This window comes from Sinohyriopsis cumingii, chromosome 8, assembly GCF_028554795.1.
Source record: "Sinohyriopsis cumingii isolate HCF-2022 chromosome 8, ASM2855479v2, whole genome shotgun sequence".
Lineage (NCBI taxonomy): Eukaryota > Metazoa > Mollusca > Bivalvia > Unionida > Unionidae > Sinohyriopsis > Sinohyriopsis cumingii.
The window spans coordinates 90,092,022-90,118,108 of record NC_142968.1 but is presented as its reverse complement, the minus strand read 5'-3'; the positions used below and the strand labels follow the sequence as shown (position 1 = coordinate 90,118,108).

At 36.9% G+C, this 26,087-nt stretch overlaps 1 protein-coding gene and 1 long non-coding RNA gene across 3 annotated transcripts in view; one reads left to right on the top strand and one right to left on the bottom strand.

The window, feature by feature from the left end:
- Positions 1-5,380, bottom strand: part of LOC149794121 (guanine nucleotide-binding protein G(q) subunit alpha) — a 107,970-nt gene extending 102,590 nt beyond the window's left edge. Inside the window, exon 1 of the mRNA XM_089968106.1 lies at positions 5,176-5,380. Within this exon, the coding sequence (XP_089824232.1) occupies positions 5,176-5,302 (127 nt within the window). The 5' untranslated portion in view covers positions 5,303-5,380. The remainder of the gene's footprint in view (positions 1-5,175) is intronic.
- Positions 4,594-23,823, top strand: LOC149794120 (uncharacterized). Of its 2 annotated transcripts, none has more exons than XR_016422960.1 (4): positions 4,594-4,751; positions 22,145-22,281; positions 23,040-23,219; positions 23,700-23,823. It is a non-coding gene; the product is annotated as an uncharacterized LOC149794120 (long non-coding RNA). The 2 variants fall into 2 exon arrangements; XR_016422961.1 differs by lacking the exon at positions 4,594-4,751 and adding an exon at positions 11,627-11,767.
- The last annotated feature ends 2,264 nt before the right edge of the window (positions 23,824-26,087 follow it).

Sequence of the window (26,087 nt, the reverse complement as noted above, 5' to 3'; positions counted from 1 at the left end):
TTGTATTGTAATTGTAATGCCTTTACTTTTAGGTTAGAGTCTGTAAAAAAAAACAACTTACTAATTACATCCAAAGCACTTTCCAGAACATTCTTTTCCACCAAATATTGGACCAAAATATTTTTTATTTCTAGCTTCATTAAAGAAGCTTTTGCCTCAGAAAGATCATATTTTCTGGCAATCTGAAGTAATTCATCCTTTTTCAAGGAGTCTAACTGCTCCTGGGTTAGAGTTGAAATAAATATCTCCACTTTAGATGACACTGTAAAAGCCTGTTAGTTTTACTAAAGATTTATAGAATGGCGAAATGATACCTGGGATTTAAAAACTTCCAAAAAAGGTGAATTTAAATTTCAAAAACAAAGTTTTCTTAAATATTTTAGCAAAATTCGTATCCCAAACGAGTCCCCAACTTTCTGTTATGCTCTTAAAATAAGTAACAGAAAAGATTGAAAAGCAAAAATCTTTGTAAATTTCAACAAATAATTTTTTCCCTTCTAATAAAAAGTAAAAATGGAAAAAGAACTTACGATATTGTGAAATAAACCCCAAAATGATCCTAGAATTGCAGCCACAAGTCCTAATAATTTAAAGTCCTGAATAAAATTCAGTACAAGTCCAGAATAAATCCAAACCTGACGCCGATGATGTGTCTGTTATAGCTTATGGAGAACTGATGTGTCAATAGTCTTTTACTGAATTACATTAATATTAATCCAGGTTTGAATTCACTATAAATTCCTGAGAATGTCTATCCAAGAATTTTTTCAGAGCACTTTTTTATTTTCAGCAAAAATAATCACTTGAATTCAATAATTGGAAGAAATTAAATAATCAGCCCTGAAATGAAATACTGGACGCAACATATAATCAAATTAAACGTGCTAGGACTTAAAGCACGACTGAAAAAAATATCTCAGTTACAAGATTATATACTTGTCTACTTGACCTCATGTCACAATTATCATTTTCTTTTTAAAAAAAAAACATTATTTTTTTAAAAAACACTATCTAATGGAAAATAACTTTCTAGAATGATCTTGGTGTTTACAAAATACAAACCTTAAATTAGATTATGTAAAATGCACATAGGAAATTTCAAAACCTAGACCTAGACCCAAATTAACATATATACTTCTATTAATAATACTACTAGTACTGATTTTAATCCCATATGCAAGGTGAATAATTTAGCCACGTATTAGTTGTTTACACAGAATAAAATAAAAAAGTCAATATGGGTCAAGCAGAAATGAACTCAGTTTTGGACAAGGTCAAGTCCATTATACAATGTTACATTACAATAGCATGTAATAAGTTTTTTTTAATATTAAATAAAATTAAAACAATTATTTTAAAAAAATTTATATTAAATATACCTAAACGTTTGGAAGTTTGATGAAGGTTTTATTATATCCATTACGAAAACTTGTTAAGTTCTGAATTTTGTTAATCTATAATTAACATTTAGAGTGTGTCTTCAAAGAACCTTATTCAACATCCAACACAATGAAAACTTCCAATTCCATACGATGAACGAGTACGAACTTTCAAGATCTGCTGTAATTCACAACATTTTGGCAATATTCAGTTAGCGAGATTTTTCAAGGACAGAAAGTATAGAAACCCGTACAAGACTGCTTATATGTTGACTAAACGTACCTGGTTGACCAACATAAACAATCTAGTGTCAGCCTTGTTACACAAGCTCACCTTACACCTGCAACTGATAATTCATTGGTGGGGTGGGGGAATATCAATATCAGCAAGAAAAAAAAATCGTGCAATTTCACTTAATTGTGTATTGTTCATTTCTCCTTATATTTCTCAGATAAAATGCAGACTAAACCAAAACATCTGACAAGTAATCCTCGATTCCGAAAGAACGCATTGCATACGTCTCTAAGTTCCATCCATCCTTGCAAGCTTTCATCGTGCTACTGCATATTCCGATCAACGCTCCATGTGTGATAATTGCATAATACATTGGACCCATTTTGCGACACTGCGTTATACTTTTGTTTCGTGATGTCCTTGGTATATATATCGTTATAGAGTGGGAAACTTTTCAGACTTAACGGGAATGATATGTTGGTGAAAATGGGTCAAGGTCTTCCAACGCAATACTCTTCGCCCTGTTAATGCGCTCAATCAGATTATATGAAGTCCTTGAAATTATTTTATCACAATTTATGAGAAAGGAGCTTTTCACGTGTTTGATAATATCGAAAATAATAAGCAGCTCTTCCACTGAGAGGATTTGGTCGTAACACTCATTCTGTAAGAGTGAAACTAGATTAACTCTCCGTACCAAGTTCTTGATGTGTTCAATTAGTATTCTTCTGGCAGGGTTTGTAAAAATTAATTTTGTACCGATATATTCTGAATTCTTCTGAAATGAGCTTTGTTTTATCTTCAGAAACTAGACAACTGTCTTTACTGAAGGAATTACCCTGCTCTTTCTTCGGTAACTAAAATACTGTTAGGTGTGAAATTTCTTTCAAAATTACCTTTATCTCAGAAAATCTCAGTATAGTCGTACATTTTATATGAAAGACAATATAAAACTTCAATCTGATGCGAAATTTCGAGAAACTAAGACCTGAACGCTAAATCAAACAAGAATCCAGATCACCAGACACTAATACCTTCTTTTACAGAAACTGCAGGAAAGCAATAGCTGCAGTGACAAGAACATTATTTTTAATAATTTATCAACGTGAGTGCAGGTAAAACTGTACACAATTATTATGGTATAACTTCGGAATGGCAGAATGGTCATTTAGTCATACATACAGGTATTACTTTTACCCCTTATATATTTATGTCTCATGGATATATTTCAAAATGTGATGGCCTTTCAAGGATTTTATATAAACGCGATTTCCCGGAAGCTGCCAGTTTGATCATGTTTATAAAAACGTTCAAAACAGAAAATATAAAACTACAGTTAAAGTATACATTTTCAAGTTTCAAAACTGTTCTTACTTTCTTAGCTAAATTATTCCTAACCGTAATAACACTCGTGTGGAAAATGACCTGAGCCACCGACATTTTGCACGAGCAAGAGTGATAATAAGCTCACATTATCATGCCACACCTGACAAAATCCTTTTTAAATGTTTTTCTCATTTGCATCATAATCATATAAAATAGCATACTTTTTAAACTTTGGATTTTTTACTTCACTTAGATACTGCAAGTATACTGGAAGTAACACCCTTCCGTTTTTCCATAAGTTGGAACAACAGCACCCAATAATAAAACAATGGAATTAAGGCTACTACCAGTTTTACACGATCGCGTGACAACGCAGAGGCGTAGCTATGATATTTTGCGCCCGGGGACGAACTATAAAATTGGCGCCCCAGCTCCCTCCCCGTTTAATCACATTTTTGAATATTACCCTTGTTTACTTATTATAATGTAACGTTGTAAGCCTCATTTTGGCGCCCCTGTACCTTGGCGCCCGGGGACATATGTACCCCCCTGCCCCCCCCCCCCCCAAGCTACGCCTCTGTGACAACGTGACCAGTCTTACTGGTGTTCAACTGCAATGCCCGATGGTCCGGGTCGATTTTCACAAGAGTGTCGTTTCAGTTGGTGATTTAGTTGCTAAGAAGGTTATAACAAATTTGAAAATTGAAAGGATTTGTAAAGAAAAAGAAATGTTCTGGGATTACCGCCACTTTCTAAGTGCATGATACATGTCGGCCAGTATCAATGGTGGAGAAGAAACACAGGAACACCTCAGTAAGGCCCGGAAACACACGGGAATCTGATGTCATGCCTTCTCACATACGCACATTGGTCGATTGCGTTATTCGAACCCACGCGGACAGAGGTGAGATGACAGTGATAGGTAAAGGCGAGCGCTTTAGGCCACCTGGCCACCCAAAAAGTAAACAAAATAAACTGGACAATCTGGCTTGATTTCAGTAATGGTAAGTCCACCGTTTTGCAGAGACGCTGCGGAGTAAATGCTTATTAAATGAATTAAGTAGCTGATACAAGTAGTTAGTCTTAACATTGTCTCTCTTATCTACAAATGCCAAATGCACGCTGATATCAACTTAATTCTGCTAACTTTACTTATTATAATTCCATCCTGCGTACAGTGTCCACTCAAGGAACCATCTAAAAGTGATATTGTTATGGACAGGTAGTCACTATATACAATTAAAAATGCTCTTATATAATTGTGACCTGTGGCACTAACTCTTAACACTCAGGCGATCATTAAAGACCGACTATTTCAATGTGGCTTCTCTGGGGGGGGGGGGGGGGTTGAGTGATACAAATAAATTTCGGCTCTAAGATAGCTTGAACAAATATTCTTGCTCTGATTTATAGCTTTAGAAAAAGCAACTTCTATTAGATCTCTCATTTTAGCTGACAAAATTATCTTGAGGTAAACGAAAACAATTATAGCCCAGCGCTAAAGTAAATTACCTCCCCTTGATTTAACTGTTAGGTCCCTTATCATGCATTTTTTTTTTACCCACTTTAGCTCGACTTTACTGTATATCTTATTAAGTATGTATAAATAAACCAAATCGTACACATCTAATCTCAGTACTTGTACTACGTCGAATGACGTGTGTGGGGTGACTAGGCCTAAATGAAATTGGCACAAAAGAACACTATTGGAACTAAGTAGCACAAAAGGACGCATTGAAACAACGTAACAGTCTTTGTCGCAAACAGCAAATGGGTACATGACCTTCAAAAGCCTATCGATCTGCAACTAGGTATATGCCATCTTTACTTATATCGAATGGGTACACAGTTTATGTATGGATTAAGTCACTCATGTGATATTTGCATACTCCTCTGAGTTTGTTGACCTATTTGCCTTTGTTGTTTCTCACCCTCTTTCATTCACTGACCCACTGCGGGAATAACGGCTATGTATCTTGTGACACCGTTCACGAATGTAAATTCTAATGTTTTGTTTTGTTTGTTTATGGATGGGGTACTGTTTTGTTGTGCTTTTTAAGCAACGAAGTTTCACTGTCAGAAAATTGTCGTGGTTTTTGGCTCGCACCACTTAGATAATGAAAAAAAAAACCCCACAAACCTGAAAAGAAAAGACAGAAGAAAGATTAAACACCCATGCAGCCACATGTTTTCATCTCCTGTCTGATTTACCTGTACTGAGTTATTTGTACTTACCCAGCATAAGAAGTTTAATCGTCCTTTTGGCAATCCGCTTTTCTTTGGCCAACCGGGCATCGATTTGTTTGCTCAAAGCTCTCAGTCTTTTAGAATCTTTATCCATGCACAATGCTAGACAAGACATATTTCTGCCTTTTTGCTGGTTTTTTTTTAAAAAATGAACAAGAATCCAGTGAGAATCAAACACTATAGCTCCCGAGTTTCTGCATGTTGTGGTGTCTTCCACTTTGTTTCCGATAAAAGAATTGTGGGTAAATTTTGTCGTCTGCAAACTGGGTGGCGTATTTGAATGCATTCAAAACCTAGGTAAACATAGTTATGTTATGTTAATCGTTGTCAACTGACGGAGAGGTACGTGTCATTTATAGTTTTATTTCGTAAGGACTGATTTTGATCATTACTGATAAGGATTTGAGAAGACAACATGTATTTTAAACGTGAAATAAAAACACAATAGGGATGCTAGCAATGTAGCAACAATAAAAAGAATGAAATATTTTGAACATTTTATTTTCTGGAGGTCAGAAGAAAAGTTTTGGGTAGATTGTATTTGACCAATCATAAAATTTTGCATAGGTTGTATTTGATCAATCATAAAATGCAGCAATGAGTAAGTCAATAGGAAAAAACTTTTTTTAACCGTAAAATTTACTGAATATCTAAAAAAAACAATACAACAGTCACTTGGGATTACAGCTATTGAAATTATTAAAAACATTATATTGTGTTTTCATGCATTACAGCATATAACAAGCACCCGAATGGAAAATTATGTGTCTGTAGTTTTTACGTCTCTTTAGCTCGCCTTTCCTTAAAATGCCCAAAACTGTCTCCGATGATGCAGGTTCATAACCCAAGTATTTCAGTAATGAGTGTCATTTGTTTGACATAGATTACACTGGTCAACAGTGAAATCATTACTAACTTGAAAAGGCCCTAATCTGTAGTATTTTGGTGTGCCGAACACGAATATAACCGTGAAAAATTTGTATTGGCTCTCGTTTTGAAGATATTCATATACCTCATTTTCTATGTTTCACTGTGTAAATTTCTCCAGTAGGACTGCAGCAACATCCGGAATAATGATGTAACATTGCATAATACCATCATGCTCACATCATCCACAGTTGATTGCATCATTTTCTGATGCAATGCAATACTAATGCCATGCGGCTGCTGAAGTAAGTTGACGTCAGCAGTGTACTATACATGTGTAGGCCTATTATACTAATGCCAGGCGGCTGCTGAAGCTGACGTAAGCAGTGTACTATATAAAGCCCAATCAGATAGGTTCAGCATTTAAAATATTTTAGACGTTGTGCGAGACAGTTCAAGCTACTGTTACATAAAACTTATTATTTTATCCATTTACGTACAATAAAGAACAGTAATGCCTCGAAAGTGTGTTAATACCGCGGACAATTTTTGCTATATTTGTGGGGAAGTGACATTTGCCAACCAGAAGAAAAGTATCAATTCTCAAGTCAAGAAGACATATCATCTTTACTTCGGATGCAAGGTTGGTGACCAAGACAAGCCTTGGGCTCCGCATGTATGCTGTGCTACATGTACAACACAGCTTTCACAGTGGTTGAATTGCAAAGGGTCATCAATGCCGTTTGCAGTCCCAATGGTGTGGAGAGAGCCAAGCAACCACCTAAATGACTGTTACTTCTGCTTGGTTCCTCCTCTTTCCGGCGGAATAACGAAGCGAAAGAAGTCGAGAATAGTCTACCCAAACATTCCGTCTGCATTGAGACCAGTTCCACATGGTGAGGGACTTCCTATCCCAGAACCTCCAGCAGAATATTCTCTTGATTCATCTGACGAAGACAAAGGTGAGTCGACCTGTTCTTCTCCTGGTCCATCAGCATGCAGTGATCCAGATTTTCACTGTGGTGCATCAACAACCCCACACAGAATAACACAGGAAGAACTAAATGACCTGATTCGTGATTTGGACTTATCAAAGAACAAGGCAGAATTGCTAGGATCAAGACTCCAACAATGGAATCTTCTAGAAGAAGATGTCACAATTACTGCATATCGAAAGCGCCACCAGCAATTGGAGCCTTTCTTCAGAAAGGAAAGTAATCTGATATTCTGTTCCGATATTGAGGGCCTCATGAATGCTTTAAAAATCACTCATGACCCACAAGAATGGAGACTATTTGTGGACTCTTCGAAACTGAGTCTCAAGGCTGTGCTTTTGCACAATGGAAACATTCTTCCATCTATTCCAGTAGCGTATGCTGTCCACATGAAAGAGACATACGATAACTTAAGGCAGCTACTGAATTCCATTGAGTATAACAAGTACAGCTGGCACCTCTGTGGTGATTTGAAGGTAGTTGCCCTTTTAATGGGACTGCAGCAAGGATATACAAAATACATGTGTTTCTTATGCGAGTGGGATAGCCGAGCAAGGGAAATGCACTACATGAGGAAGGAATGGACTCACAGGCAGAATGTAGCCATTGGAGAGAATAATATCCAACACCCAGCTCTGGTTGAGGCTCAGAAAATCTTGCTACCACCCCTTCACATCAAACTAGGTTTGATGAAGAACTTCGTGAAAGCCATTGACCGGACTTTGCCAGCATTCCGATACCTGCATGAAAAATTCCCTCGACTCAGCGAAGCAAAGATTAAAGAGGGAGTTTTTGTGGGTCCTCAGATTCGAGAGCTTTTCAAAGATGACCGGTTCAACAACTTGCTGGAAGGTGACGCGAAACAAGCATGGAATGCTTTTCGCCTAGTTTCTACAAACTTCCTCGGAAATGTTAGGGCAGAAAACTATAAGGAACTAGTAGAAGACATGTTGATGAAGTATAAGAAACTTGGCTGCAATATGTCTCTAAAGATTCACTTCCTTCATTCCCATTTGGATTTCTTTCCTAGCAACTGTGGTATTGTTAGTGATGAACACGGCGAACGTTTTCATCAAGATATCGCAACAATGGAACAAAGATACCAGGGAAAATGGTCCACTACAATGCTGGCTGACTACTGCTGGACACTCCTCAGAGATGCTCCCGAACAGCTGTACAAGAGACAGGCGAAGAAATCTAAGATGTAGTCAATGACTTGATTTTTTATAGGTAGGCTATTACAGTTGACCTTTTACTATTGGAATGCATTTCGTTATGTAAACATTAATTTCTTGCAGATTACAAAAAAACTAGAGCCAATTTTGCAATTTGACTGTCATATTCGTGTTCAGCACATAAAAATTGATAAGAATTGACTAATTTTATTTCAGTAACATGACTTTTGTAAAAATTTGTTGTCCAGTGTTACACGTACCTTTAAATTGTAATTATTCACTTTATTTGGATTCACGTATATCCATATTGCTTTAGAAGGTAATTATTTACATGCCACGAGAAGTACTTACGGCAAAATCAATAATAAATTATGTGGACATTTGTGGACGAGGTCAACATTAAGATGTGACCCAATACATACCTGATTAAATGTCGCGCCCTGTCATGTCACAATGAAAGCTACGCAGGTTGATTACAAAAAAAGTGTATTACCAACGATGTGACGATTAGGTCGGGGGGGGGGGGTATTTTTCAAACCAGTTTAGTAGCTGGCTACCATCGTAAAAGTCCATAGCGATAAAAACTTAACGTCTTGAAGATTTTGGTACAATATTTAAGGTGCAGAGAATTCAGCATTCCTGATTGAATAGACTTTGGTTGAACTATTTTAGTATTAAATTTTAGAACAATTAAAATTTAATTTAATTTGAGTAAATGCTCCTACATGACCTGTATGACTTTTTCTGCAATACGGGACACATCTCTTACACCATGCTTGAGGACGCTTCAAATCTCATCTACATGCCGAACCAGCAAGCAGAGAGAGAGAGAGAAGATTCTTTGTAGGGACGTACCTAAAATATTTGGTAGCCGGGGCGGATCGTTCCTTTCGCACTCCCACATATAGTTTGAAAATGTAAACACACAGAAAGATACATTATGCTTGCAAGTTCATTTTAAACAGTACAGCACTGTCATAAGCAAATTGGGATTAAGAACAATGCAGGACATTAAACATTTAGTGAACATATAATACTGCATATTATGCACTAAAACAATAATTTAAAAAAAAACACAAACTTGTACTGGTATTTGAACTCTTCCGATGGCACACCACCTCCCGCCTTCCTTCTGGCTATCACCCGAGGCGGACTGCACCCCTCGTACCCGCTTTAGCATGCCACTGCACTTTATTTCAATAGCCCAAACGGAATGCGTGGATACATTATTTCAGTTATCTTAAATGAATGGCGAATAGAACAATGAACAACAAAGCATTAAATTCTGTTGTATACACAAGTTATTTTTTTAATATAAAAAATACTTATATATGCAGGTGCAGCTCAGTGCAAACGAAATAAGCAGGTTAATTTCACAAATTTTATCCTCAAGACATGGCCATTTCTAAATATTTACATGGTAGCTGAATATAAGATGCCATTATGAGTTGAAGATTAAAAAATATAAGTGGACAAAAATTATTCAGAATGTAGTACACTGGGATTCCAAAGTTTTATCAATTGCTTTTTATTTTCTGAAACATTTATGTATATATTTGGTTCCTAGTTATTGACACGATAAGAATTCAGCTACAAGATGACATTGGGAGTTGTATGGGTGATCTAGGGCAATACAGGAACTAACATTACGTCATAGGTTTACGCTATGGTGACGGGGGGGGGTCACTTTAGGCTATAAAGGAATGTAACATTAATGATCAGTCTTTGTGTAGACCTACAGAATAAAAATTATTGGGCTCTACGAGAAACTGGGCATCATGTAGCAAGATGTCCCACCCAGTCACATTATCCTGACACCAGACCGACTAGTCCCAACACTGACCTCTTAATGCTGAACTCCTAGCAAGGCAGGAGTTAGTAACATTTTTGTCTTTGGTATGATTCTGACGGGGTTCGAACCCACAACCTCCCGCATAGGAGGTGGGCGCTCTTTGATGGTTAGTCCTGATGTTTACCAGTGCAATAGGAAACACATATTTCTTTCTTGGGGGGTGGGGTGCCTTAACATTGCGTTATGAGCCTTTTCAGTGTCGAAAATATTTTACATTTCTACGGGAAATGTAATGTTAACATTTTTTTTTTAAATTACAATCCAACACAGGTCTGATATAGAGCTTCCGCTTTTAAAATTACAATCTAAAACACACCCAACTTTCCGTTACCCGTTTTTCGTTACAATACATCTCACTACTCTTCTATTCAATGTAAAGTGTAGGAGTGTTTCTAGACACACGTTACTCTCGTACAAACATAGAATTATGTGACATGAGCAGATAAGGGTGGGAGTGTTTATATAGACGCACTATACCCACATAAAAATAAGGCAGGGGTAATGGGGTTTTAGTTGTAAACATAGACAAAGACAGATTTTTTAAAATACTTTATGTAGTACCTCTCTTCTCCATAGATTAGTGTTGTCTTGAAAAGGATATGTTTTGCTTTCTGCCATCACTCCTCTCACTTGGTGGTCACACTTCCCTAAAATTAGAGTCATTGGTCTTCGAATCCAAATCAGAGGTCGCTGCTGTGGTAGCTCTTCATCAGGAATCCAATTTTTACCCACCCACCCCATATTGTCTTGGATCCTCATCATTTTCATACTGAGACGCGCAAATTCCCTTTATTTAATGTGCCTCTCCCTTTCCTACTTCTCATCAGCTATGCCAAGATATGACAAGATGGCTGCTATCGCTTAACCGGCTTGAAGCAACTGTTCCTTTTTTTTGGGGGGGGGGGGCCTGTTTTCATGATATATGTGCTTGCTGCCTGTCTTCGTTTACGTTATTGTGTTCATCATGTATTGGCTGTTCAGTTCGTATGTGTTTCTTCATCTCCGTGTTTTGGAAACGTGAACAATTAGACTTTTTCTCAGCTGTCTTGTTCCACTGCTACAACTGCCTTTGTGGTTTTTTTTTTAACAAACCGCCATCACGTGATACTCGCCAGTCAACCCGTTTATGCTATGATGGACCCTCATTAATTGCTTTAAATGACCACTCCTTGGCTTTCCACACTACATTGTGCTCTAGACTAAATGAATTCGGGTTAAATTCATCATTACCTAAATGTAAAAAGAAGCGAAAAAAGAAACGTTAATTCAAAGCTGGCCGGCGTCTAACACAGGAAGAAGAATTCCAGTTATCTCCCTTATACCCTTTCCGGCTCAACAATTTAAAAATTCGACCGTTAATTTAGATAACCTAATTCAAATCACTGTTCAGTGACCAGTCAGTAGGACCACCGGAAAAGCGCACAGAAATAGTTAATTTTATCAACCACCAGAATATCGACGTATTTTTCCTGACAGAAACATGGCTAAAAAACATCAGGCGATGACCCCAAGTGCGCGGATCTAACACCCACTGGTTACTCCATCAAGTCGTTCTCCCGTAACTCTCGCGGAGGTGGAATTACTGTCATCACAAAGAACTCCATGATCAAACGTATTAACCACACCACAACATTCAAGTTCGACCACCCATCATTTGAACTAGTCCAAACCACACTCACAAAGAAGCAAAGGTCAGTCCATTTTTTTTTCTCCCTGTACCGTCCTCCTCCTAGTAGAAAAAACAAGCTGACTCAATCTTTCTTTTTGGAGAAGTTTCTGAATCTCCTAGAGTATGGAAATTCGATAGGTGGCAATCTAATTATTCTTGGAGATTTCACCTTACACTTTGACTGTCCCGGAAACCCAAACGCATAAAAACTCCTAGATTCTATTAATGTTTTCAACCTCAAACACTCAAACAGTCAGCTAACCAACCCACTCATAAACATGGTCACATTTTAGACTGGATTCTTCAAAGACCTGATGATAACATTCTACGGTCCAACCTGGTATCCTATGAACTTGCATCAGACCACCTCTGCATTCTTTGCCATCTTGATGTATCCGTCCCTGACCCTTTATCTGCTACTAAGAGAAACCTCCGTATGATAAATAGAACCAAACTAATGTATGACATCCAAGCAAACCTAACAACTTGCTTACCTCCTACAGCAGAACAACTCGATAACTGCCTGCGTTCATTGCTCGACAAACATGCCCTAGCTACCAAGTGCAGCGTATCAATTCAAAAGTGTTCTCCATGGTATAGCAGTGTTAAAGACCAACTTCGCACTGCTAAAAGAGACCGCCGTAAAGCTGAGAGGCTTTGGCTTTCCACCAGACTCACTATTCATAAGCAAATCTATGAAGCCGCTAAGAAGAATGTCACAAATATAGTCCATGCAGCGAAATCAGCACACTACACCAATAAGATCATGGAAAGATCCAGCTGAAAAGAGCTCTTCGAGAGTACTAACAAGCAAATGTCAAGGAACAAATGTACACCACTTCCAACTACCTTCTCTCCCGTCGACCTTCCGGACATGTTTGCAAATTTCTTCCGTGACAAAGTACAAACGATTAGAGATAAGCTTGACACCACAATTTCAATTGACTCGTCGTCACCATACAGTTGGGATACAGAATTTGAGCGGCAACCATTAGCAGCATTTGAACCTGTCTCTATGGATTTCGTTTGTAAATCCTGATGAAGAGTGCACCAAAGTCATGTGAACTTGATCCAGTTCCAACATCACTGCTTCTTGAGTGCTTAGATCCAGTATTGCCTTCTCTAACCGATGTTATTAATACCTCTCTATCATCCAGGGAATTCCCATCATTTTTCAAAACTGCCGTTGTAAAGCGTCTGCTTAAGAAACCAACACTAGACCATAACGATTCAAAGAACTACCGCCCAGCTTCTAATCTCCCATTCATAAAAATCTTAGAAAAGGTTGTTCTATCACAGCTTGTATCTCATCTGAATTCAAACAGTCTTTTCAGCAATGTACAATCTGCATATCGCCCTTACCACAGTACTGAAATTACTATTCTAAAAGTAGTTAATGACATTATATCTGCTTTGGATAGCGGAAATATTACAGTCCTCACCCTCCTTGATTTGTCTGCGGCATTTGACAAATAGACCATGACATATTACTTCACCGTCTGCAGCATGTATTTGGCATTCATGATACAGCCTTACTGTCGTTCAAGTCCTACTTGGTCAACGGGACACAAATTGTGTCCGCAAGTGGAATACACACCAGCCCAGTTAATATATGTTTTGGTGTTCCACAGGGATCTGTTCTTGGACCTGTTCTCTTCATTATATATACTCAGCCACTCTCAAGTGTCATAGATCATGATCCTGTGCCTCACCAATGGTACGCTGATGACACCCTAATAATACAAATCTAGCCACACAGCTGAAGTTGATGCTACCATCCAAGGTGTAGAGAGGTGAATTTCCGATGTGAAATCATGGATGACGTCTAACAAGCTGCAGATGAATGATGATAAAACTGAGGCCATTCTGATCACAACACAAAGACTTTCTCATTCACATCCTTTACCTCAACCAATAAATATCAGCAACGCCAATATTAAGTCCACACAATCAGTATGAAATCTAGGTGTTACTCAGGACAGTACTCTCACATTGCACCAACATGTCATGAACCTACGCAAGGCTGCATATCTTGAGCTGAGACGCATCAGCTCCATTTGCAAATATCTTTCAGTTGATGCCATTAAAACATTTTGTGTTCATTAGTACTTTCAAGACTGGTCTATTGTAACTGAATTATGTCTGATTCATCTCAATAACTACTTCAGAAACTTCAAAACACAGAATCTCGGATCATACTTTGAGTACCACGATCAGAGCACACCTCCCCGCTGCTCTGTACCCTACACTTGCTATCCATTCGATTCAGAATCAAACACAAAATTTGTTCTCTGTGCTACGTTTCAATGACGGACTCCAGTCCAACATACCTATCCGACCTCACCCATGTGTACACACCAGCAAAGATACTTACGCTCCTCATCTGACAATTTTATACTCATTACTCCCACTATGAAAACATAGTCATATGGACAGCATTCTTTGCACACCAGGGCCCGGTAACATGGAATGAATTGCTCACTGAACTTAGACACAAAGACACAGTGATCCCAATCAAGAGTGCCCTTAAAACTCACTTATTTCGACTGCAAGAACAAACTTAAAGACCTAATGTTACCTACCTTAAATATTTTCAACATGTTTTTTTATTTCTAATTTTATGGTGTTTGTTTTTGTAATCATGTCATTATATATGTTTTTTTATGTTATATGTGTTGTCTAATGTCGTAAAGCGCTTAGAGCTTCTAAAGATTAGACGCTATACAAAGTCCTCATTATTATAATATTATTATTATTATCAGCTCAGAATGACATTATCTTCACAACCTCTTCTTCAATTACTTCCCAGAGAACTCCTTTGCAAGACTTAAGGAGTTCGTCTCCCGCTTTACGTGATCATGATGATTATCTTAAATTAGAGACATATGCGGCCATTCGGCCATGTACATTTAGCGTACTAATTATTTACTCATCAAATGGGTGCTAGGCGTTCAAAGAGTGCGCCTGTACGTCACTGGCAACACCAGTTGGTCAAGGGGTTTGAAAATATTGATTTCATTGCCGGAAATAAATAATGTTGACTTATAGATGGATAGTTTGGAATGGCAAGTAGTGGGTATAAAGAATGATGTCTGAACAGGGGTAATCGTTCTGTTTTGAGTTTTGTCATGACTTCTTTCGTTTTCTCTTGTTTTTACAAGAGTGTGGATTTTTGAATCAACAAGTCCTTGATGTAGGCTTTGTCAGCAAGTGTATTTTAGCTGGTGGATTTTAAAACTCGTTTCCAGAAGCGGTGAATATCGTCATATTGGGAGCTGTGATGCTTTATTGTTTTCTCTCAGAGTCGTTTCATCTATAGCTTTCTGCTAAACATGTAAAGAAGTTGCAATAATTGTTCAAACCCTTGCGATTTTTCTGTTTCTGATGCCGAATGCAAATTTTGTTTATAAACGTGACATCTCGATGAGATTATGAAGGTGTCCGTTGTTATCATCAACGATGGAGATCATTCCGTATAAAGTTAATTTATGTCCGTCATTAACATCCTGAGGAACAAGTGTGAAGTCTTTAAAAAAGAAGTGTTTTCTTGCGTGCCTGCGCGTTCTAACAACAGTATCCGTCTTTAGAGCAGGAGTTTTTTCTTGGGTATTTTTATTATTTATTTTTTCTTTGGTCTTGTTCTTCTTTTGTGAACTTGTTGTACCACCACTACCACCTCTATACTTTTTGGTCTGCTGTCGGAATTTAGATATTTTTGTTTCGGCATTAGGAGCCAATGTTAAAAGTTAAGAATAATGACACTACCGAAAGATTCACTTCCACTAGGTTTCAACACGATTTGTTTTGACTGAGTATCAATTCTTGGATCAGACAGTGGTAACAACGATCCTGTATGTTTATCAAATAATTTTGTCTAAGTAAACCATGGTAACACTTCTTTGAGACCAGCTGCTGTTGAATGCTGGCCGATTCGGACCGTGGCTGATTCGGACCATAACTGATTCGGCCCAAAGACTGGCTTATTCGGTCCAAATTACGGGCTGATTCGGACCATGTGAACTATTATAAGAAAAACGGTGTAACACACACATTATATAGTTTAGTAGTTATTACGGTTTTTGCAGACATACTAAGAGAATATAAAAAGTTAATATTCGGCTTCTAAATTTACGTAAGACAGTTGTTAGCAAATTTCTAACCGAAATCAGAACAAACTCCATATTAACTATAGCATTTAGATTTTTTTAAACCAAAATAAAGAATATATAAATATAATATATATAAACGTATGATATTGACGTGTGATATTTTATCGAACTAAATCAAAAATTGTACAGCACCTCACTTTCTCCTTTAAGAAACAAGATTTAAGTAGTACTATTAGTATATAGCAAAATAGACAGTATAAATAAATTCTACATAAATCTAGCAAAGACATAAACCTACCCAGACCTGTATGTGTGGACACAAATAATGTAAACTCAGATCAATATGTATGAATAAATGTTGCTGCATGGACACTGTTTTAGCGATTTTTGTCACCAACAATCTGCATACAATTTAATGATCGATTCCCTAAATGCAATTTAATGATCAATTCCTTAAATGCATATTTTAACTGCTCAACGTACCTGGGAAATACTGAGAAATATCGTGTCTAAACAAATGTAAGTGTCACATTTAAATCTCAGACGAAACTTATTGATATTTCACATGGTCCGAATCAGCCAAAAATCTGGTCCGAATCAGCCAGAAATCTGATCCGAATCAGCCAGAAATCTGATCCGAATCAGCCTGGTCCGAATCAGCCATGGTCCGAATCACCCTGTTCCCCTGCTATCAAATGTGCACGTACATATGCATTTGCGTCAATTTGGCAAAAGAAAAATATTATGGAACAAATGGGTACAAACTTACAGACAATCGAGAATGTTAGCTTTTACATCGATGAGTAAATATGCATGTAGTGATCGAGTTGCATCCTAAATACGTATAGTAGTACCAAAGTATTCGATTTTTTGACAGCACCACACAAAGCACAGCTCATGTGATTTTTATACTTCCAATATTACGAAGTGGGATGATGTTGTTAGAGCACATATAATTGCCAAATGATAATATCTGAATTGTAGGTCACAGAGGTAAAGTGCAAAGAACATTATGTGTTAGAGCTGTATATTGTTGACATGCTAATATAAACTATTCAGCTGTTTTGATATGTTCCCATGTATGATACCTATTGCTGGAAACATGATTTAACAATAAATTATTTCACCTGCTATATTTTGTTCCCAGTGGAGTATGATGGGCTTGGCCTATTCAGTCGTCAGTGATAGATTACGTGCAATAATATGTTTATCCCGGTTCAGTGCTAGACTTTACGAAGTTCACCAGAAATAGCCAAGGTCGTCGAAAAAAAATGGTGTTGGCCAATGCAATATATCTGGATTCCTCCTGAAGAAATGCGCTGAACACGACCTACTAACCACCAAAACGGTCGTCTACCTGCCAAACTGCAACAACACGTACTGGATGCACACACGCTCCATGCAATGCCATGTTACTGACTTACGTTACCATCAGGTGAAGAGACCTGTAGGATCTCCGAAGCTATGAGATGTGTCCAAAATGTTGGACTGACCACATACTCTTATTATGTAAGCTTAATAGCAAATCGTTGAAGAAACGTGCAATCAACTGGATACAATCGATATAAATTTCGAAAATGTCGATGAAAACTGGGCATCCTTTAGAGACTCTGTGTACTCGGCTGCTACATAAATCCTTAGTCCATCCGCACATAACCTTGAAAACTAGTTTGATGAGAACGTTGCTGTCATACAGTGACTTCTACAAGAGAAACATAGCTACAGGAGTCCTGCTTAGAAGACAGCAATTGGTCGTATAAAAAGTCAGCCTTAAACAACGTCAAGAGGACTGTCCAGTGCAAACTCTGAGAGTTGCAAGACTCATGACTGAGCAACATCGCATATGAGATTCGGTTTCATGCAGAAAGGAATGATATGAAGTACTTATATGATACTATGAAGACAATTTACGGGTCACAGTCATCAGGAACATCTCCAATAATGAGTGCTGACTGCACCACTCTATTTACAGACAAACAAAATATACTTCAAAGATGGACAAAACACTTCATCAGCATCATCAATCAATAGTCATCTATCAGCAGTTAGGTAATTGATCAACAAGTGGAAATTAATATATCACTTGCTGATCCTCCAGCGGTGACTGAAACGTAAAAATACAATTGGCATGCTGTCACATGGCAAAGTACCAGAATAAGATGCTATAACAGCAGAAGTATGCATAGCCAGAAGCTTGTATATGGCACAGAAAATGACTCAGTCAATTTAGACTCAAGGAATACCAGGAGTACTTAGATGCATACATAGTCCAATTGTACAAGCAGAAAGACAACAGAAAACCTTGCAAGAACCACCAGGGCATCTCACTGCTTTCAATAATAGGCAAAATATTGCGAGGATTCTGCTGAATCAATCAATGGCTTCTGCCAGAAGGTCAATATGGCTTTAGAAAAGGACATGGGACCACAAACATTATGTTTTCATCTCGTTATCTAGAAGAGTAACATCAAAAACAGATCTCCAACCTGATTACAACATACATCGACCTGAACAAGTCTTTGACACAGTCAACAGTGGAAATGTTTGAAAGATCATGGCAAAAAAATGGCCTCCCATTTGTGTCGACAACAGCGGTGAATCATCTGAACCATTCCTAGTGACCTATTGAGTCAAGCTGAGCTCTCTGTATTGGACCCTGTTCTCTTCAGTATGATGTTATCTTCCATGCGTACTGATGTCTTCCATGAATATGACACTGATCAACATTAGATACCGGACTAATGGCAAGCTCTTCAGTCTGAAGAGACTTCGGGTGAGGACAAAGTTACAGGAAGAGAATGTTTGGGATCACCTATTAGCTGATAACTAAGTCTGACATGCTACAAGGTAAGGACCATTTCTCTTCAGCTTGTGACATTTATCACTTATAATCAGAATCAAGAAGTCAAAGGTGATGCACTGACCTACACCAGAAAATCTCACGTACAGCCTACCATCAAAGTATATGGTCAAACGCTTGTGACAATGGACAAGTTCACCTTTGTCAGCTGCATAATGACACATGCAGTCCACATTGATGATGAAACAAATCAAGAATTGCTCAAGGAAGTTAGCCTTTGGCAGACTATGTCCAAATTTGTGGAAGCGCATCAGTCCACAAAGAAAAATCACGATCTACAAAGCCATTTTGTTGCCAAGCCTATTTTATACTTGTGGATCCTGGACATTGTTCAGATACCATGCCAAGAAGCAGATCCATTTCACATTGGCAGCCTGAAGAAACTGATGAGAATAAGATGGAAGGACCAGATCCCAGAGGAGGTTCTTACACGGGCAGGCATATCAATAACCAAATCACAGTTGAGATGGATGGGCCATGTCACCAGGATGTCAAGCTTTGGTTACCAAAGAAGATCACTCCATTTGACGGAGTCTCGACCATACTGGAACTACATACTTTGAACGGAGGAGAATTGAATAGGCAATGCAGACACGCAAGCAGTTGAAATCTCTGTAGCATCTCTTCTATTCAAGAAAACCCTAGCAGCATCTCCTGTCAAGTGTGCCACAGACAGTTCAAGCACAAATTGACTTGATCAGCCACTCAAGTGCTTGCTCACAGAAACAAAACCAGTCAGTAATGCCACAGCCATCTTCGAACTCAGAGGACAGACAGCATCACTGCTGAGGCAAGTTTATGAGCATCTATCTATAGCTTAGGGTGAACCTACATGTATCTAGGATTGCTTTTTGCAACCATTTTTAATTTTTTAACCACGCCGATTTGATCAAAATCACATTCAGTCCGTGCTGATCATCGGATGCAATTCTGCGATAAAGTGTAGTATGCTGAACTATTCTCCCCGAGCAACTCCATCAGGATGCACTGAGAGATGGAGTTTTTTTAGTGCTAATCCTAGTATCACCTACTTATTGTGTTGTGCAATGTGCTTTTCTTTGTTGAAATACATTTTTGGTGATGTAAATAATACTGGCATTAGAAAGATATCCTTTTCTTGTAAACTAAATTTAATATCTTCTTCATTATCTCCTAACATGTCATCAGCAGTGACAAGATATGTTTTACTAAAGTCAGACACAATCCCATTGTCTTCACAAAGAATGTTTTCAACAAGCGAAATTGATTCTTCTTGACTTTCTTGGAGTAGCATGTAAACCAGTTGCCAGACATTGTGATACCACACAAAATGTCAGGAGGACGATTCAACAATTGTGATTTGTATTCAATTAAAGATTTGACATATTCGATTTTGCATTAACCAAAACGGTCCAGCAAACAGTATGTTAAAGGGATGGACAAGATGTCCACCCAACTTTGAAGATCTAACCTTAACTTATTCCGTGTGAGAACAGAGGATGCAGCAATAACAATCAAGTTTAGATTTCTAAGATACCATCAACTATACAAGACATTATATATGTTTTATACACGCTTATATTTTTCATCAAGGTCAAGCAGCGACAACAGCATATATTTACATTTGACAAGCAATGTACAAAAATTAAATCACGAAAACACATAATGCATAAATGACTTAGTACACAAATGAGGCACAACTTAAAATTACCAAAGCTGCCAAAAAAAGGGCAATTGTCAACACTCTTGCTCAGTATATGTCACTTTGTAAACACTCTGATGTTTTAGTCTCTGTGGAATGAATTGTTCCTACCCTCTCCTATACAATCATTCTATCTGTGAAGTATTATAACTATAAACACTACTCTTGTGAGTTTAAATTTTTTCTTCTTCTCTTTTACCACTGTATCTAACATAGATTCTAATACCACTTTCACTGCTGGTTTTTCTCTTACTGGTTCTACGTCTTTGGCATATTTAGACACATCATGTTACCAAGCATTGAAGCCAGAGTCTTTTGCAGTCATGTAATTTTTCTAGCCACAACATTTGGTGGTGTAACAAACTAGCTATAAACAGGTTTCTGTAAGTATGAAGCATGGATAAAACACAACAAATTTCTTCCTCACATGGAAGTACACAGCTCATCTACATCACATCACTATTCTCAACACTTTTAACACAAACAAGTCTTTCAAACACAGATTAATTTTTAGTTTTCATGTTTTTCTTGTACAGTTTATAAATTATCCACACCGAATCTGCTGGTAAATGAAATCCAAGATAAGTGGTCACTAACACTCACACACCACACATCGACCAAACTTCAGTTGAATTGTGTCAGTCAGTCATTATCCACTAAATCCTGAAGAATGTCTTGGACTTCCTTCCTCAGAATTTTTTGCAATACTGATGACAAATGTCATGAAATGATAAACCTTTATATTAGTGATCCACAGGAATGCCATTTCATTTTTTAATTCTTTTATATTCCTGGAATTCTGAGTATCACTGCAACATTGTAGGCACATGTCCGTACATACAATCTCTTAACGAAGTTAAGTAATCGTTGATCAGTGTACGACCATTTGAAAAACTGTACACTAATTTGCTTTTTATATCATTCAGCTACCCATTGTTTCAAACATCTGTGTCGTAAATTTTGTAATTGTTTGTTTCGCTTCACTTAAATTTGTATAAAGTCTTTGGTAGCTCTCAAGGTAAAATATGAATTCTCTATTCAAGAGTATTTGTGTGGATAATACTCAAGACACCCCCAATGAAGTTAGTGACAACAGGAGGACTGTCTGGCATGTTCCAGAAAAGCTGTATTTTTACACTCCTATTTGCAGATCCTCATGCAACAACTGAAACACTTACTTCGTCTCATTGTCCCAAGTAGATAAATCCTGCTCAGGCTTAAGTTTTGGAAGTGGGTATAATCCATCCAAATTTGTCAGCCATTTCAGAACGTCTTGAATCAGCTTTTAAAGTCACAGTATCCATGCAAATCCACAGGAAACTTGTGTTCTTCGATTTGTAAACCTGGATAAGCTAGTAGTATCCGGAGTCGCTTTCAAGTGCATGGATAACTGAGCAGAAAGGCAGTGCTGCATCACTTTTGTTAATAAATAAGGTTGTGCTCCATAGTTTCTGTGAATTCACCAAGATTAAAGGTCTACTAGTGTGCTCACACATCTTTCATTTATATGATAAATTTCTTCTAGATGTGATTTTTGAAGGTATTATGTCAAATACCTCATCATTAATGAAAACAATGACCAAAAAACATTGATTTTTTTATTGCACAATGAAAAACACTCCAAGCTTCTCTCTCTCTCTCTCTCTCTCTCTCTCTCTCTCTCTCTATATATATATATATATATATATATATATATATATATATATATATATATATATATATATATATATGTGTGTGTGTGTGTTTTAGGTACTATATGAGAATTTTGAGAACCAGCACCTGGAAGATAGTGCACCAGAGAGAACTGAAGACAGTAGATGGTGTGACATATCCTGTGGTGCATTTTGATGTCACAGTGAATTTTCCATTCATTCCCTGTTTATATGGTTTGTATAGCTTCATAGTTGATATGGATTCCCTAGGCCTCACAAGTTGTATCTGCATATGAGTCAATAATTATGTAATTTTTTGATTGCAGAATAACTACAATGTATTGGTAATATGTCAAACTTTATGATAAACCCTTAGTTGTAAAAGTGAGCATAAAGAGTTTGTGCAATTATCAATTATTATTCAGACATGAAAAAGACTTCATATGTGACTACCATATCATATCTACTGGAAAGGCATGAAACACGTTTTTCATACTCTTATTACAGGGACTAGATACACTCTCATGCAGTATTGCTGTTCAATATCAGACTGATAGGATACTTAAGAAAAAACAAACAAGCAAATGAAACATATAACATTGTATTAACTAAACTCAGCATGATTATGTAAGCATATGACTCGGTAGGCCAATCACTTGTTATTATTTAGCAATGATACACTTTAAAGGATACATGTTCATGAGAAATCCTCATCTGTGTGAAAACTACAATGATCAGAATACATGTCTAAAATTTCACCTCCTACACAGGTTGTGAAATGTCCAGCAAGTTAAGAGAAGGAGCAAAGGTCTTGCAAACTTTCAAGTACTTGTTAGCATTCATACATGACACTCGTGCAAGAAAATGAGCTTACTTTTTTATGTTACTTATGCATAAGTCCATTTTGAAAATGTTGGTAAACACATTTAAGCTATGTACAGATTATGTCACATTTCAAGAAATAGAAATATTGTTTTTTCTCTTTTCTTCAGATTAATGAAGTGAAGAGTAGTTATATCACAAAAAAAGATGGACTTTCTAGAGCCATAAAAACTGCAGAACCACAGTGTGGAGGTGGACACTATTATTACAGACAGGCATGTTCAGAACATAATGGATCAGAGAGAATATGAAGGCCACACAATATTTTGATGTGTGACATGTAGCCAAGTGTATGTGGATATTGCAGTTTTTACTACACTGAATGATACCATTTGATAAAACTTGTATACAAGCACATATATAACAGTTCTATGTTTAAAGTTATATTAAAGTTAGAGTGAACATATTACTAGGAATACAGTCAGCCCCCTCCTCCCCGGCCTTGTACATACACAGACAGAAGGGAGAAGCTAATTAAAGAAAAGCAACTCGATTCAATCAAAACAAAGCTAACACAGATTCTTTTTTATAGCACATATTCAAAATCATATACCACAACAAAAATTATTATTATTATTATTATTATTATTATTATTCATTCATTAAACTATGATTTATATGTATGTTAAATTTAATACTAATTAAGTCTTGTTTCCGCTTCCATTAATTCTCTTTGGTAAATTGTCAGTAATTTTTGGACATAGGCAGTGGATGACATTTTTCAGTTTCTTCAATTACTGGGGTAACAATTTTTTAATTTTTTTTTCCAGACTATGTTGAAGAATTGATGGCAGTGCTGGAGGAAGTGGTCAGGAAGCTGTACTAAGTTGATAGTTATTGCCACCTCTATGCAGCCATGTATCTATTATGACTGAAAATAAAATATACAGCAAATTTTTAAACTTGAATAAAGTTATGTTATTTCAAGTATCCCAGTTTTCTATTACTTATTTCATGTTTTCAGAGTCAATGCCTTTAGCATAAAATTAGATTTTACCACAACCAGTATTAGGAAGCTAAATGAATCAAATGTGATCATGAACAGACAGCAAGATGCTTTTAATGTCATGGTATAGAATCTGTTCAAGAAATGAAATTACAGAGGATTAAAGAATTTTCATGAGAATTTCCAAGATAATGGATGAATGATTTTAGCACAATCTATTATCAAAAGGAAAGGTTTGGGTAAAAATTCCACACTCAAGTAAAATGATAGTACATGCACTAATAAATTGTGCTAATAAAGGAAGGATTTTATGAAAAAGAATTTTAAGCATAATTTTCACATGCATATAAAGCAGTCACTTGTCCCAAAATTGACCCTGATAGTGGCACCATAACAACTGTAAGAATATTTTCCTACAAGTGTTCATGTACTCGAACAGGATTTCCTTGCAATTTCCATATTGCTGAATGTAGGCACAGTATGCTGCTTCCAGGACATATTCATCCAAGCAAAGAGTATGAAATCTTGGATGACAAATGATACAATCCACCCTGGCCTCCTCAGTCTTATTCAAAATCATAATCTCTTTACAGCATCTACACTTCTCAACTTTTTATTTACTGCTGCAATTTGCACAGGTACACCAATATACATGTACATGGTAAATACACTCCATCATTCATTATTGTATTAGAGAGGAAACTTGTGGGTAAAATTTATGAGAAGTTCTTGCATGCTAAAGTATGATATATATGTATATGTGATGCGTGGTTAGACTTTTGTTTATCCTTTTGTACCACAATAACATAACATAACAATAATTGGCAATGTATTATTATTATTATAATATTATTCTCAAGATTTGTTTCCCCATAAATATGTATACTTCATTTGCCACTAGTATTATAGACCTAGACCCACAGAGAAAATATATGCTTTGCTGAACATCTGGATACGCCAGGTCAATGATTATTTTTTCTTTTTAATAAAATTCTTAAATTTTACTATCTGTGGAGGCTAGTAAACAATCACACCCAAAGTACATTCGGGGGTCTGCATTTCATCATGGTTTAAAAGAACAAACTTGTCATAAAGTATTTATTTCTACACCTCTCACAGTCTGAGTCTTAAGTGTTTAACTTTTAACACCACTGGTTACAGATGAACCACGCTCACATGACAATCTGCTATGAAGACATCCAAGTTTTGCCCAAATATGTGCCCATCTCTTTTCATTATGAAATTCAAATAACATCAATGAAAGAATAATAATAATAATTCCCATAATGATAATAGTAATTACCAGAAGTGCTACTCAGTCTCATTATCACCCTCTTTAGGGTCCTTGTCTTGTTCGAGCTTAAATTGGAACTGTCTAACCTCAGCAAGCAGAATTTTCTTAAGATTCATTACGTTCTAGGAGTTCATCTCCCTCACACAACAAATATGAACATGACAAATTTGCCATAAATTCGCTTGACTCATCACTAAACACCACCACAGGCACTTGATTCTGGGGAAACTAATGTGGTTATAACATGGTTATATGGTGAGTGTACACATTAGTTTCCCCAGAATCAAGTGCCAGTGATCTCCACATAGGTATAACAGTACCAATTGCGCAAGTCCAGGTGGGCAGAGCATAAGGTGTAGGGAACATTGCATTCAGAAATAAAGAACAACACTAGCTGTTAATTCATATCTAGATCATATTTTGTACTTTTTATGATAATTTTAAATGTGGTACACATGGCTGAAACTGTGTCTGTTGTGACTAGATAACTCTTACCCATGTCTAGTTCCAGCAGAGTTATCTCTCTTAAATGCAATTGAGTACCTGGTTTTGTCCTTGTCAAATTGACAATCTAGCATTGTTCTCTATGACAGTGTGTGACATGTATGCTGAGGTAGGATAAAAAGTATATTTATTTCACAAAACATCAGCATTGAGATGTATGGAAAAACAATTGGTACAGTGATGCCACATGGAATCAGATCACAATTAGTACTTCCAGTTCAGTACCCGAATGTAGTTCTAGTCTATTTTTAGAACATTTTTTCCTCTCTCATTTTGGTGGTGATAGAAGAGTTTTATTTATGCATTTTTGGTAGGGATTTAAAGGTAACTGTTTATTCTTGATAATATGAGATCTGGGTGTTGTTGTCTGTGTGTATTTCGGCGACAGTGCACAGTGAGTAATAAGGCCTTGGT